General features: G+C 39.7%; 1 protein-coding gene across 9 annotated transcripts in view; it reads right to left on the reverse strand.

Moving 5' to 3' along the window:
• dgkh (diacylglycerol kinase, eta) overlaps positions 1–15,574 on the reverse strand; it is a 54,777-nt gene that overhangs the window by 34,491 nt on the left and 4,712 nt on the right. For 3 of the 9 annotated variants that reach the window (XM_027164412.2, XM_047814868.1, XM_047814871.1), the window contains 3 exons: positions 6,015–6,125; positions 5,121–5,267; positions 3,768–3,848 (listed from right to left, as the gene is read on the reverse strand). In XM_027164412.2, the coding sequence (XP_027020213.2) occupies positions 3,768–3,848; positions 5,121–5,267; positions 6,015–6,125 (339 nt within the window). Of the gene's footprint in view, positions 1–1,302; positions 1,503–1,701; positions 1,861–3,767; positions 3,849–4,146; positions 5,044–5,120; positions 5,268–6,014; positions 6,126–15,574 lie in introns of those variants that run through there. The other 6 variants (XM_047814870.1, XM_047814877.1, XM_047814869.1 and 3 more) reach the window with 5 other exon arrangements.

Here is a 15,574-nt window from a genome sequence, read left to right on the forward strand (position 1 = left end):
AGCTCCAAACAAACAACTTATTATTTTAAATGGCACAAATTAAAAAAAAATCCTATGCAGAATGTCTCTCTCATTTCCCATTCTTAATAATTGGTAACACTGCAAAATGTTTATCACGGTCATCATTTAATATGGAGATATCTGCTTGGTTGAGATTATATTGTATAACACAAACATTCATTTATTCATTGTACGTTTCAAGTTCAGGGCTGTTTTATTTCTTATCAGATGAGTAAACTTATTTTGTGAAACTAATATTGTTCGAGCTTGAAAAGTAAAAAAAAATAAAATGTATTAAAACACATTACACAATCTGCAGACAGAATCATTTACACTATCAGTTATTTGACATTATCATCATCTCGGCTGTAAGAATAGCATCCATAAAAATAAAACTTCTTGTCATCTCGATACATGTCCTTGTGCCTGCATTTGTTATGTTAAGAGTGCTACAGTAGTTCCTCTGAGTCAGTCAGTTTCACCAGTCATATTAACTGAGATTTTTGGCTTCACCTACCAAACCTTCTAAATGTCTTAAATAGCTAAATTAGTGAAAGCAGCAGGAGGGATGTGCCGAGATAATGAAGTTTGCAACAATAACATTCAGAGAAGGAAAAAAAACCCATAATAATAGCTATTGTGTCATGATGCTCTGCCATACAGTGCTAATGGAGCACCTCAGTAACCCGCAGTGAGACTATTCCTGCACGTTTAAAAGCCTAGAGGCAAATCGTGACTGAGCCCAACTTATTACCCTCTAAATGCTTATTCACCTTGTGTACATCTCATCCTCATCCATGTTACAGATTGCAAAAACCTTTCAAACTGTACATCATTCCTCCCCCAAAAAAAGATGTTATTGGTCAGTATTTGGAGGACGCAGTCTGCTAGTGTAAGCAGCAGATCAATTTCCTCGCAATCAGCTAAAAGCTCTCAGTAGCGTCGCACGAGCCTAAATTGAATAATAGAATCCTGCGTCTTGTCAGAATCCGAGCCAAAAAAGCGCTCGCTGGAATGTGCTTGAAGGTGCAACACTCTGTTCTTCATCTTCATTTCTGAGCAACCCCCTTCTTAAAGCATGCGCACTTACACACACTTACACACAAAATACAAAACGCACACACACTCAGACAGAGCACCTTCCTTTCATTTTAAAGGCATAAATAACATTAACACTTGTCTGTTGAAAACAAGATGCAACATTTACACTGTAACTGTCCCACAGTGCTGATCCCTCATTACCTGTGTGTGTGTGTGTGTGTGTGTGTGTGTGTGTGTGTAATCTCTGAGCGATGCACTCACCAGCAGCCTTCTCCCGACTGCAGCGCAGTATCCTCTGAGGATGTCTGAGCTCCTGTCCCCCTGCACGTGTGTGTGTGCATGCATATAACGTACAGATGGCCAAAGCCCATTGTCCCCATGCCTTTTCCTTACTACCCCTCCTAGACTCCCTGAAAATATGCTCTAGCGTCCTCTAGAAACTGAACACATATGGAGGGAAAGGAGAAAAAAAATCAAAGACGATATTGCAGACCACCCTTAGTGAGTATCTTAAAGAGACAACAGCCTCTTTAGCAGCAAGTCGGTGCATGCTCTGAAGAGGCAAAGCTTAAAGAGTTTGCCCTGCACCATGTTGGAACGTACATTCAAACACTGACATTAAGAACCAAGAAGAGCGTGAACTCATTTCAGGTTATTCACCTTCCATCATTCCTTCACTTCCTTCACCTCTTTCTTGCTTCGTCCTCTCTGATTTCTCCTTGTATCTATCGCTTAGTCTCGCTTCATCCCGCCACTCAGGGAAACATTCGTGCTGTGACGACACTCTGAGGATTTCCTTTTGTTCCTTAGATAGACCCCAGCTTCTCCATGCTAGCTTGATCCCTCTCTGTCCCTCCCTCCGTAGCACACTCAGAGCTGTGCTATTATTAGAAACAAGGAAAAAAAAGCCTAGCTACAATAAAGAAAGGCCTGCAGTAAAATTCTCCTGAAAGAGGCACAACTGAACGAGTACACACAAGAAGATCACCTTTCATCAAGAGAGCAGTAAAAAGGAAAAAACATTCAGCTGAAAGAGCAATTAAGATCCCCTGTAGCGTCATGCTATAATAGCAAAATGGCTATGTGTCCTGAGGGAAATGAGTCAGAATTATTAAAGAGGAACTGTTGGAAATCCTACACTGAGAAACCATTAGAGTTTTCACAGCTTTCTGGAAAACATGCATCCAGATGCAGCCGTAATGGCTTGAGCTGGACTTAATGAATATTATTACCATCAACAAAATGTATCAGGACAACACAGGAAATCACAGAAGGAGGTTTATGTTTTAAAAGGTTTTCAGAGGTTTGTTTCAACAATGAGACCTCGCAAACCACCCGAGAGCATGCGAGATACACACACACACTCGTACTAACCCGAAGTCACTGTTAGACAATATGCCATCAGCCAAGTCATCCAAAGCATCCTCAGTAGAGCACTAAGAGCACTTCTGCTATGAATTACTACTAATTCTGCTCTGATCTTTCTTAGTCTTTCTCCATGTCTTTATATAGCTATCCCCGAGGATCGCGGCAATTTTTAGAAGAACGCGGCCATGCTTGCTGCTCTGCTAAATGGTTGATCATTGTGAACTTCTCTAGCGTGTTTGCATTCATACACCCTGATGCTCGAAAGTGCACTAATGAATACTTGGAAAGAAGCTGTCTGAAAACAAATCCCAGTGTATTAAAGTTCCATAGTACAGAGCAACTTTATCCAGATTATAAAAACGTATGTGTTACCTAGCTAGATAACATAGTGTTCTCTGTTGGTGGTGTGCGGTGTTCTGTATCAAGCATAGTTACATTATAATGTCAGCAATCAGGCAGAAATATCAGACCGGATCTCACACAGTGTCAGCAGGAATGCTAGCTAGCTAAGCAACCAAGCTGAAGGCAAGAGGATTTGACAATTCAGTTCCACCTGGCAACCCGCATCAAGCAACATAAATAAACACAATGAAGGTTTTGTTCTGCAAGACTTCTGTATAGCAGATGAAAACAACAAGGCTTGTTTTATTCCTGTCTTTATAGACGGCTACTTGGATGAAGTAGCCCTGATCAAATTTTGTGATAAAACCAGCACACAAAACATTGTCTCAATCTCAAGACCAAATGAGCTGACATTACTGATACCAGCCACTCTATACTGTGGTAATACAATTCATGGTCAAAACTATGGACACCTGACCATCACACCCACATATGGATCTTCTCCAGGATCTTTTGTGGATCTTCTTTGCCAAAAGATTTGATTGTTGATTAGAAGGCCAGGGGTTTACCCTTAACTCGCGCTGCTTCTTGTTTTTGCCAAAAAATGAACTCTACGAAGAAATGCTCGGTGTGGAAGAATTCGAATGGCCTTCCCAGAGCCCTGACCTTCAACCTCACAGCCTTCTTTGCCTGACCTCACTTATGCTCTTGTAGCTGATTGGACAAAATTCCCAGCATCTAGTGAAAAGCCTTCCCAGAAGATATTACACCAAGGAAAACTAATTCTATACCGGGATGTTCAACACATGTGGGTGTGATTGGTCAATTGTACATAACCTTCAGCTGTACAGTAAAATCTGTGTCCAGTGTTTTAAGCTGTATTTATAGCAGTACATGCAGAAATTAAAGCTCTATGTGGGAGAAAGCATGTGTGTTCCAGCTGCATCAATGCCAAGCATCAGTGTAGAGTTCATGCTTCTGCTGTGTATATGTAATTCACCGAAACAGCTGCTTACCGTGAAACTGTTGTTGACATTCTTTGTGCTTGATTCGGCAACACTGGCATCTGAGAGGTCCACCTCATCAAAGATAAGGGACTGTAGAAGACAGTACAGAGAAATAGTAAACACATTGCATTACTGCACTGCGACAGCTTGACTGCTTATATTCCAGTTTAAAAAGTAAAAACTAGCTTAAGAGCCGAATCAACCTGGCTTCACTGTTAGCTGCAGCTTGTCAACATGCTCTATTCTTATCCTCTTCATAGACATGGGTATACATGATTTTAGAGCGTGAGTTCATACACAGTAGTCATCCTAACAGTGGTGGAGGCTTTAAGCGCGTAAGGAAAGCAATGAATAGAACAAGCATGGGACATGTGGGCATTCATACAACCTTCAGTGCTTCGCTGTACTACATTATGCTTCAAAGCAGCTCAGAAATTTCCATCAGGCAACGAGGCACCACCTGAAACATCAACCCAAAGGCTTGCAATTAAGGCCAGATCTTTTTACAGTGCCTAATCTGTATTCAAGTGCTGATTGGCAGATATTTGACTAAGTGATGACTGTGTACTTGGGAAGTGTAAGCAGTGTGACATCCTGTTTATGATATGATCTGCAGTCTTGGCTTGCATCTAGTAAGGAGAATGCTGGCTCAGTGTTGGCTGACTGGACTAGGTATGCAATGTCTGTTGGAGAGCAGGGTGTTATGCCAACACAAACAGAGCCCCCCCCAGATGCTCAGCCACTTCATTTGTGCCTGTGAGGTCACTGTTAGGACTCCCATCTCTTTCACATACACATACAGATGTTTAATGTTAGGGAGAATGTTCTTTTATGGCAAATAAGAGCCTTAGAATTGGAGGTTGTGAAAAGCCTTTCTTTCCTATTCAGAATTCAAGACGGTGTTTGAATGCCTTCCTTAACCCGTGGGTCAAAGCAGGACGCTGATATTTCCGTATGAATGACATACATGGTGGAGACAGCGGGGACACACTGAATGGCTGACTGTCTTCAGCCTCTTCGTGTTGGGGCGTCACACATGCGGATGCAGTTTCGAGATTAGTTTAAACAGTCTCTCCTTTCAGACAACGAACAGTGACACACAAGGCCCAAATCTCCACAACATTTCTCTTCTACTGCTTATGTGGACATGACGACAGCAATGATATGATGTTCTCAACCATTGCGCAGCTCACATCCCAGCTCAGGCACAATGGGGAGAACAGGCATCCTAAACTGATGCCAGAGTGTACGGGCCAGCCAGATGAATGGAGCGAATAGCAGTCAGTAATCTCAGTTATAAGTGGGAGAGAGAGACGAATATCCAGTGCCAGAAAGGAGGCTCCTGCTGCAGCTGCTGCTAACCCGAATCACCACCAAACCTTCCTCCGATCCGCTGGCACCCAGAGCGGGAGGCGGGCGGCGAGCACCAGACCAGCAGACGGACAGAACCCTCCAACACACTCGGCTACGTGAGACCCGGTACTGCCAGCGGGCCAGCACGCCACCAGTCTGCCTCAGGGCAATTACACACACATACACACATATACACCATGGCATTAAGAACAGTGATTGTACTGTATATATACCTGCATATAAAATCTTTGTCTGGTTACTTCCCCTGGATCAAATTCTTTCATAGAAACGGTTGAGCAGCGGGGAAAGAATGGGGGCTAGTGTGCTTTCTAATTTATGCACAGTTTTTCCACTGAAAAGTATGGTATGGCATGGAATAGCTATTAAACCAAAATCCAGAAATTATCATGGCCAATGCCATAGTATTTATCACAATACTCTACTCTGTAAATTTAGAGGCTGTCTAGAAGTCGTTGGGTGGTGAAGTAATTTCCTATATTATTGCTAGTAAACACTGCAAGCACTTGTGAAATAATAGTACGTCAGTATGAAAACATCACTATACACAATCTTGCAATCTTGCTTTCCGTGTGCATCGTTAACACAAAAAAACTAACAAAATAGAAATGGACAAAAAAAATAATTATTACCTGGAAACTTTTTGCTCACAGTGGCACTGATCTGACCAATGTGCCAACTTGTGAACGACTGATTCTGCATGAGCTCCAAACTGACTGCTACTATTTGTTTCCTGGCTTACCAAATCCAGCACAATACATTTCAGTTAACAACGCAAATAACAGAGATTTTGGATTTGTTACCATTACCTTGCCATACACCACCAACTGTTTTAAAAGTGCTAATGTGATGTATCTACAGTTTAAAAGCAGCCAACAGCCTCACCTTGGCGTCCTTGGCATAGTAAAGTGTCCGGCCACGGAGTTTGAAGTATCTTTTTTTCCAGCGCTGGAAAGAGCTGGTCTGTTTTAGGAGCAGGCCTTCCTTAACACTCGTCTACAGAGAGAAAGTAAAACAGAAAGAGGACATTCATCTATTCCCAGAATCCACAGGCACATAATGGCAAAGACAAAGTAATGCAAAAAAACAGAACTGTGAGGAGGTGGGATCACTGAGTTCATGAGAACTCTCTATATCCTTGTTTTTGATGGGTTTTTTTTTATTATTTATTATTTTTTTTACCATGTCAGTGCTTCTAAATGTGAGCACTTTACTTTTTTTTTTTTAATTGAATGTGTCATATGTTGTGGTTGACCCTGCTTAAGTGAGGTGTCTCCTCATGTTTCATGTGGACATGGCCACACTAACCAAAAGCACTTTGCTTATCAAATTCTTTGGTTTGTTATTCAAATACTTCTCTGGAAAGACCAGGCAACAGAATAAGCATTACTTCACAAACCAGGCCACAGACCTTTAAACAAAAGTAAAAGTACTTATTATTTCATCCCAACCAAAATATTGAGTCTGCTAAGCTCTGTGCACTACACATCAAATTATTTATACAGTTATAGAGGAGTATGAAAATGCAAAGTGATGTCAGTGTCAAGAGTGTTATACCGCCCCTGGATCTAGACCACGCCTCTTTGTGTTTCTTGACCAGCGTCCATTGTGTTCCAACAACAATTATGCGCTTGAGAGCGGAGAGACAAACGGCAAACGGCACACAATAAAGAAGGTTCACTGAAAGCAAAGCCTGAGTGAGATGGACAGTTCTACATACATACTATCACACACAGAGGACCTCAGAGGACAGAGATCTGTTGACAAAATTACACGGCTACAAAGTTTCAGTGCGCAGATCCTTGTTGAGCATACATTGGTGTGTATGTGTGTGTGTGTGTGTGTGTGTGTATGTATGTGTGTGTGTGTTCAGGGATGACCTCTGGGTCACAGTGTCAGCCAGTCACGTTTAGTAGAGCTGTACTGTCATTTCACATTATCCCATTCCCTACCAAACAATAAACAAGAACCACAAGGCTGGAAGCAGTCATACTCCTTCCTGTCCATTCAGCTACAAATATAGCATGAACATTTGAGAGAGAGAGAGAGAGAGAGAGAGAGAGAGAGAGAGAGAGAGAGAGAGAGAGAGAGAGAGAGAGAGAGAGAGAGAGAGACTGAGTGAGAAAACAAGAATCCACAGACATATAGGGGTGGGAATCTATTTATAGCAGAGGAAATATGCTCTCTGAAGGGATTGCAAACAGAACGGCAGGCTTCGATCTTACATCCTGGTGCCACAGCTGTGTCAACTTACACACACACACACACACACACACACACACACACTCCTACTATATAGTTGTTAAAGTCTTCAACACTCAAATAACACATGTGAACTCTTTAGTACTGTACATGTAATACATATGACATTTCAGTAACATGTTTTTAACTTAGTTAAATACTGAATAAGAAAATTAGGAGATATTGATTATTAGTAAATATACCCATACCGCAGAATCGCCACTTACTCATTTTTTTTGTCCCTCAACAGGTTCTTGAAATTGTAAGTACACTAGAACCAATAAAATAAAATGACATAATTTATAAGTTAGTACATTTGTTTATTTATGTAGTTGTTTAACAAGTGTTGTCTAATTTAATGCATATAAAATCGAATCCTCATTCTTTAATTCTACATTCTAGAGAAGTCAATCCTCTAATTCTATAAAGAATCATTTTTAATAAGCGCGGACTCTAACAGACTCTTCGTGCTATGTTTCTATCAGTTTCCCTAACATAGTGCAGTTGCAAAATCAAATTCCTGCAACGAATTAACACGACTTTAGCTTCCTTATAAGGACTTTCATTTGCTCCATGAAGTAAACATTAAAGTAGTGATGCAGAAGGATTGGTAAACACAAACCTCACGTCATCACTCTGGCTTCCTCAGTGTTACATTTACCTGGAGCACTTTTTTCGCTTCACTACATACCAAGACGGCTTCGCTCACAAACTGACCGTTATTCGCTGTCGATGTCCGGCAGACCAAAATTTCTTTGTTATAAAAAGGTGAGCTGATGTGTAGCAGATGGACGAGAGGTGCAATGCAATCAGTGGGCAATTTGCCTAATCCAATTTCAGCACCAAGACCTCGCCTGACTGAGAGGATTCATGAGAGCTGCATGACTGTATGCTCCTTTGTTCCATTTTCTCTCTCTTTTTTCTTTTCCCAGCTTACCAACTAATAGCACAGGGAAATGAAGAAACTGTATGAGACACTGTGGCATTCAGTGCTTAGAGCAAAGGAGGGAAACTAATCTATTATTATTATTATGATTATTAATATGATGATGATTATTATTAATGTTATTAAATTGTTGTTGTTATTGTTGTTATTATTCCTGTGTATGGAAAGTGCATTGAAAGCACAAGGACAATACTTTTTTTTTTCAACAGGTTTTAGGAAAAAACTTTAATGCTCTACTTTAATGCTCCATTTCAGTGGCCCTTTTTTGGTCTCTATGGACCCTTTTCTTGTCTTTAGTTCTTTTCCTGTTGCCAAGTAGGACAAGCAGCAATCTATTAATAGAGCTTTTCTTCACGAAACACTGACAGGGAGAGCTGCTCTCTGCCAGACAGAACTGAGTAACCTCACTGTGCCATAGAGTACACCCACACCTCATTGCTCAACACACTCACTCACTCACACACACACATGTAACCCCATACCTCCCAGTGTGACACTTGACACACAAAAGGGTTTTTTTTTTTGTGTGTGTGTGTGTGTGTGTGTGTGTGTGTGTGTGTGTGTGTGTGTGTGTGTGTGTGTGTGTGTGTGTGTGTGTGTGTGCATTTACACAATAGACTGAGGCACCAATGAGGGCAGCAGCTGTATTTGGGGGTAGCACAAAGCAGGAGATCGTACAGAAAGTGAATGAAGAAAACAGGTCTTCATCCTGTCCCTGAGGATATCCAGCTTCTCTATCTAACTCCCTGGCACACGACTGCTGTGCCTGCACCACACACACACACACACACACACACACACACACACGATGTGCCTAGTGCCAAGATGGGCACTCTGCTGCAGTAAACACAACTCCTTGATGATTTTCGCCTATGAGTGCTTATTGCCTGACAAACTACGAACTGAATTATGGAAAGAATTTCCAAGGGTTCACTAGGAACAAGGAAATGTGCACAGACAATGGTATATCCATTGGAAAAGTCTACACATCTCTGTTAAAATGGCAGAATTTTGTGATGTCAATAACAAATCAAGATAAATTATGCCAGATCTGACTCTTAATGTGAAATTAGAACCTATAAAAAAGACATGAAAAAAAAAAGAAAGAAATATTTTTAGTTTTAGTTTTAATTGCATGTGTGTGCCAACACCCCTAAACTAATATTTTGTTGAAGTTTTTTTTTTGACATTACACAACTCAGTCGTATTGGGTTGGGGCTTTAACCATGGCACATCTTGACTTGGCAATATTTTCCCACACAGAGGGCAGTATTTAATATTTAATGCCTCATAGAAATATCTCCTTATCTCATTTAATAACTTTATCTCTGGGTTTAATGTCACTATCTCTAGTACTGTAAGTACTGTAATAATGCACTACGCCTTATGTAGAGTCATACAATAATAAGGGTACTACTAGTGATGCTAAACTAATCTTTATGAACAAAAGAATTATAAATAACTAAAGTCGTGTACAGTCATATGTAAAAGTTTACGAACCCCTGACAATTTCCATGATTTTCATTTATCAGCAATTTCATTGTGACCTATCAAATAACTGAAGGACACAGTAATATTTCAGTAGTGAACTGAGGTTTATTGGATTAATAGAAAATGTGCAATATGCATCAAAACGAAATTAGCATAAATTTGGGCACCCTTGCCATTTTGTTGATTTGAATACCTGTAACTACGTAGCACTGATTAATTGGAACACACAATTGGTTTGGTGGCTCATTAAGCCTTGAACTTCATAGACAGGTGCATCCAATCATGAGAAAAGGTATTTAAGGCCAATTGCAAATTGTTGTTCTCTTTGTCTCTCCTCTGAAGAGTGGCAACATGGAGGCCTCAAAACAATTCTCAAATGACCTGAAAACAAAGATTGTTCAACATTATGGTTTAAGGGAAGGCTACAAAAAGGTTATTGCAGAGATATAAGCTGTCATTGTCCACTGTGAGGAACATAGTGTGGAAATGGGTGACCACAGGCACAGTTCTTGTTAAGGCCAGAAGTGGCAGGCCACGTAAAATATTGGAGAGGCAAAGGTGAAGGATGGTGAGAACGGTCAAAAACAGCCCACAGACCACCTCCAAAGACCTAAAACATTAACTTGCTGCAGATGGTGTCACTGTGCAGCGTTCAACAATTCGGCACACTTTGCACAAGGTGAAGCTGTATGGGAGAGTGATGCGAAAGAAGCCTTGTCTGCACACACGCCACAAACGGAGTCGCTTGAGGTATGCAAATGAACAATTGGACAAGCCAGCTTTATTTTGGAATAAGGTGCTGTGGAGTGATGAAACAAAGATTGAGTTAATTGGTCATAACAAGGGACGTTATGCATGGCGGCAAAAGAACACAGCATTCCAAAAAAAAAAAAAAAAAACCACTTGCTACCCACAGTAAAATTTGGTGGAGGTTCCATCATGCTGTGGGACTGTGTGGCCAGTGTTGGTACTGGGAATCTGGTTAAAGTTGAGGGTCGCATGGATTCCACTCAATATCAGCAGATTCTTGAGAATAATTTTGAATCAGTCACATAGTTGAAGTCACGCCGGGGCTGGATATTTCAACAAGAAAATAACCCAAAACACTGCTCAAAATCTACTTGGGCATTCATGCAGAGGAACAAGTACAATGTTCTAGAATGGCCATCCCAGTCCCCAGACCTGAATATCATTGAACATCTGTGGGGTGATTTGAAGCGGCCATGCTCGGCAACCATCAAACCTAACTGAACTGGAGATGTTCTGTAAGGATGAATGGTCCAAAATGCATTCATCCAGAATCCAGACACTCATTCTGCTTTATTTCTGCTAAAGGCGGCTCTACTAAATATTGATGTGATTTTTCTGTTGGGGTGCCCAAATTTATGCACCTGTCTAATTTTGTTTTTATGCATATTGCGCATTTTCTGTTAATCCAATAAACCTCACTTCACTACTGAAATATTACTGTGTCCTTCAGTCATTTAACAGATCAAAATGAAATTGCTGATCCAAACACCCAAATATTTATAAATGAAAATAATGGAAATTGTCAGGGGTTTCTAAACTTGCTGTGTGTGTGTGTGTATATATGTGTGTGTACATGTGTATATATATATACATAATAGTTTGATTATATTAAAGAAACTTGTCTTATGCGGTACATTCTATCTGACTGGGTTTTTCAATTAATGGACTCTAAAAGTCAATCCTGACCAGCTCAAATATTAACAATGAACAATCAGGTGATTCAAGCCCTATAGGTATAAAGGGCTTAGCCTTCTTTGATTCACTGTTTATGTAAAATTGAACAAAAAACTGTCGCCCACATGTCAAACCTATACAACATCATACAACAATGGAATAAATTGAATGAACAGATACAATGAGGTAGTTCCAATCTGTCCATGCTTTCAATGTAAGTCCCGGCACTGCATTAATAAATTATGACCATTACTTAGAGTTTTAGTTAGTGGCTTGAGTGCTGTAAATAAGTGGTAATCTTTCTGTCTACAACATTTGGCCTGTGAGGTTTTGTGGCATAAAAAGCAATCGAAAGAATACAATTTAGTGTTAAAATTCCATAGTGTTACATTCCAACTAAATGATCTGCATTTAGTATTAAAACCTTAAACCAAGCTATCATACCAATGTCTACTGCTGTTGCAAGTCTAATTGAGGATCAGTGATCCACTTGCTCTTGATCTAGCACTGTTTTGGGGTGAATATTAAAGTCAGAAAAGGGACTTGCATGGAAGACTAGATGTTAAACTGTGGCAGATGGTTCTGCTTTGAGCTTATGATATACACCTTTTTTTTTTTTTTACAGGAATGATATGTGGAATTACCCCCAAATGTTTTCACCCTAAGAATCTCACCTTTGCTTCGATGATGATGCTACAGCTCACACATTCTCCCCATCAAACAATTACAACATGAGACTCTCCAGTTTCATGGATGGCACAAAGAACTGTAGCAACTGAAAAATAAATGATCTTTGGTGAAATCACAAAGAGCAGAAGGGACACGTTGCCTCCCCGGTGATGACTTTTCAGGCTTTGTGTTAGCAGAGCATGATCAGAGCCCTACATTAACACAAACATGCCGTTGCCACCCTGGAAGTTAAAAATACCACTCTCACTAAAACTTTGCAGTAGGGTTTAAACTGGTCCAGCAATTACACCTTGTCAAATGTTGCACATAATTTTCTCATCTCCTGCGACACAGAGCCATTGTGTACAGAGGAGGCAGCACACAAGGTAACAATTACACTGGTCAGGACGCTCAGGCGTGGGGAGGCGGAAGGAATGACAGCCACTGAAACACTGCTATACAGTCAGCAGGGGAGGGAGGAGAGGAGAACAGCCATTAAAGCTGCTTAACAAAGAAAAGAAGCTAGCTCCGACTTGCCTCCCCTCCCCCAATATACACACATAATGCAAACATATATCTTCCAAACAGCCTATGAATACAGTCCTTTGGCCAAAACGTGACATGTGCAATTACCAACTGTAATGTCATATCTAAATACAGTGGTGTTTAGGGTCAGGTGGATATTAGGGTTTGACACAGTCACACACCAACCGATCAATCATTGCGAAAAGAAATCATGTGAGATGGGAAATACTGTATCAACTGGAGCCACTAGGATGAAAATAGAAATTACATAATGGAATGGAATATATTGGCTGATTCAACTTCCTCCAAGGACAATTTTCTCTCTAATGCTTTGCTAACAAACCCCTTGTGAAAGAGCAGGGAATCATATTTGAAAGGAGACGGTTTGTCTAATCTTCAGTCTCCAACAGGAACCCAGTAACTCTGGAAGCAAATGGGTTTATAGAGGGCTTTCTGTCTTTACTCCCTGTATTATCAACATAGCTGATCTGTAAAATCCCCACTGTAAATCAATGAACATAGCCCATGATATATGGGAAAGACTTAGCACCTTTAAACAGAAAAATATGGAGTCACTATTTCCCATGAACCTTTTGGTTTGTAAAGTGGATCACAGAAATAACATCTGATTGCTGTGTTGTATGCTGTTTAATTCTCTAATCTGACTGGTCTGAATGGCTTGATTTGTTTTCTTTTTGTAAAAACCTGTAGTTATTGGCAAACGACTTTTATATAAGCCAGGTCAAAAGAATTTAGCATGTGATAATTGAGCATGTGTTATTGCATTATGTTCACATGGGAATCACACAACCCTATCAGTGACTACATCAGTGACTACTTCTAATATAATCTTATACTTTACACATATTTGTGTTTTTATTCAGATTTTATGCTTAGTTTCTCTTTAAGAAACGAGAACATGCCAATAGAGACAGATGTTTGCAGTGACATCTTCCTAATATCATTTATGTTATTACAAATACATTATTGATGTGTTTTCTCAAGTGGTCACACTCTAGGTGTATTCTGTATGTTTAGAGAGACAAGACATTTGTTGACCCTGGCATTAGATTCATTTTGTTACACATGTGCTGATTCTAGAAGTATTGCAATAGCCATCATGTAGCTACACTGAATATTGGCAAATCACAGCCATGCAGTTATTCAGTATAACACACTGTACTGCTTAAATATTTCCATTTTTCGAGAATGTCGTCTCTTTGCATACATACAATAAATGTATTACTGGACATTTTTGCAGCATTGGTTATCTTCTAATTAACTTATCTCATACTTATCTCATGATACATTTTGCAGAAATATCCTAATACAATAAGGCTTTTTTGTCCACACTAAGGTGCAGAAAAAGTAATTCAGTCTGTTGTATTTAGTTCATAGTCTAGAAGCTTTGTTAGTAGCTCATTAGCATTAAAGTATAGCAAAATAAATAAACTGGAATGTTGGAAATAGGGAAGACCTTTTAAAGCTTTACTTGATATCAGGATGTTACAGGTCTTCTGCTTGCACTAAGTGGAGGTCAGAACAACTCTGAGTGGGTGTTTTAAGATTACTTAATTACTCCACTGGCAGAGTCGAACAGTCTAACTCCTATGGTCTCTTGTTGTCTGTGCAGAAAGTGTTCAAATTTTGTCAAGTTAGAGCAAAAAAAGGAAAATTTGCTTTTACCTAACCTAATTAGATTCATGTTAGTGTAACGCCGCTAAAATTACGCCTGCACCTGCATGAAATTAGAGCCGAATGTGTGAAAAATGGATGATCTGACTGTTTAGCAAACTACAAAAACAGACGGTGTTTATTCTGCTTCATGCCGATGGCGATTCCATTCTTCCAGCTCCACTATCTAAACAACCGTGCATCTTATTCATGCATTAGAGGACAGGACACAGGACACACAGAAAAAGCAGATATCCCTAACTCAATAACTTGACTTGTCAGACATGAATGCAGACCTCTCTATCAGTCTTATCATGGATTTCCCCTCCTTATCAGTACACCTGGATCTGAGCTTTCTGAGCTGCACTTGCTCTTACATTAGGAATACGGTAGAATGGTACATTGGTCTCCTGGTTTCTTTCACTCTTTTGTCATCTTTACTGGTAAAGCAAATCAGATAAGACTTAAAACAGTATGTAAGGCTTGTCTAACACTTCTGGCTGTAGCCTCCAGTTTCATCTGTGCAATTTATTACCTATGCATTATTAATGACATGTCTGGTCAACAATATTGTTGTAAGCTCTAAATAAAACAGCTGTGTGCATTTCAGGTATTAATTGCACTATAAAATTTTCCCAGTCCATGGATAATTGCATCACTGCACACGACAGCAGAGTAACTGTTGCACTGTTAGATTTTTTGTGCATTAAAAGTTTAAAGCACTGATATTAAAGTTGATTTTCCTGCAATAAAGAAATCTATATAGTTTAATGGTAAAAGCATTTCATATTTTAACAAAGCGCTCAATATACATGTAGAAAACTAGGGATCTTGGATGGTCTGTAACTCTTGAGCTCTACCATTTAAAGGACACTAATACACATAAAGGAAAATTTGATCTCACACAACAATCTCAACAATCTCAAGCATAGCCGAGGAATCAACAGAGTTACTACAAAAAGGGAAGTCTAACTATGATATGTTTACTTGCATCACAGGCATGAAGTAAGCAGTCCTCATATACAATATACAGCTGAAATAAATGTTGCATCATTCAGAGTCAGTGAATTTTTTTTACAAAAACCTTTCACTTGGCAACACTTTAGCCATTAAAATAATTACTAATAATTAATAAATGCATCTACAGGCAGAATCAATGAGAAGAATAAGAATGAAATCTTTATATTACTATATT

Source organism: Tachysurus fulvidraco, chromosome 6 (assembly GCF_022655615.1).
Source record: "Tachysurus fulvidraco isolate hzauxx_2018 chromosome 6, HZAU_PFXX_2.0, whole genome shotgun sequence".
Lineage (NCBI taxonomy): Eukaryota > Metazoa > Chordata > Actinopteri > Siluriformes > Bagridae > Tachysurus > Tachysurus fulvidraco.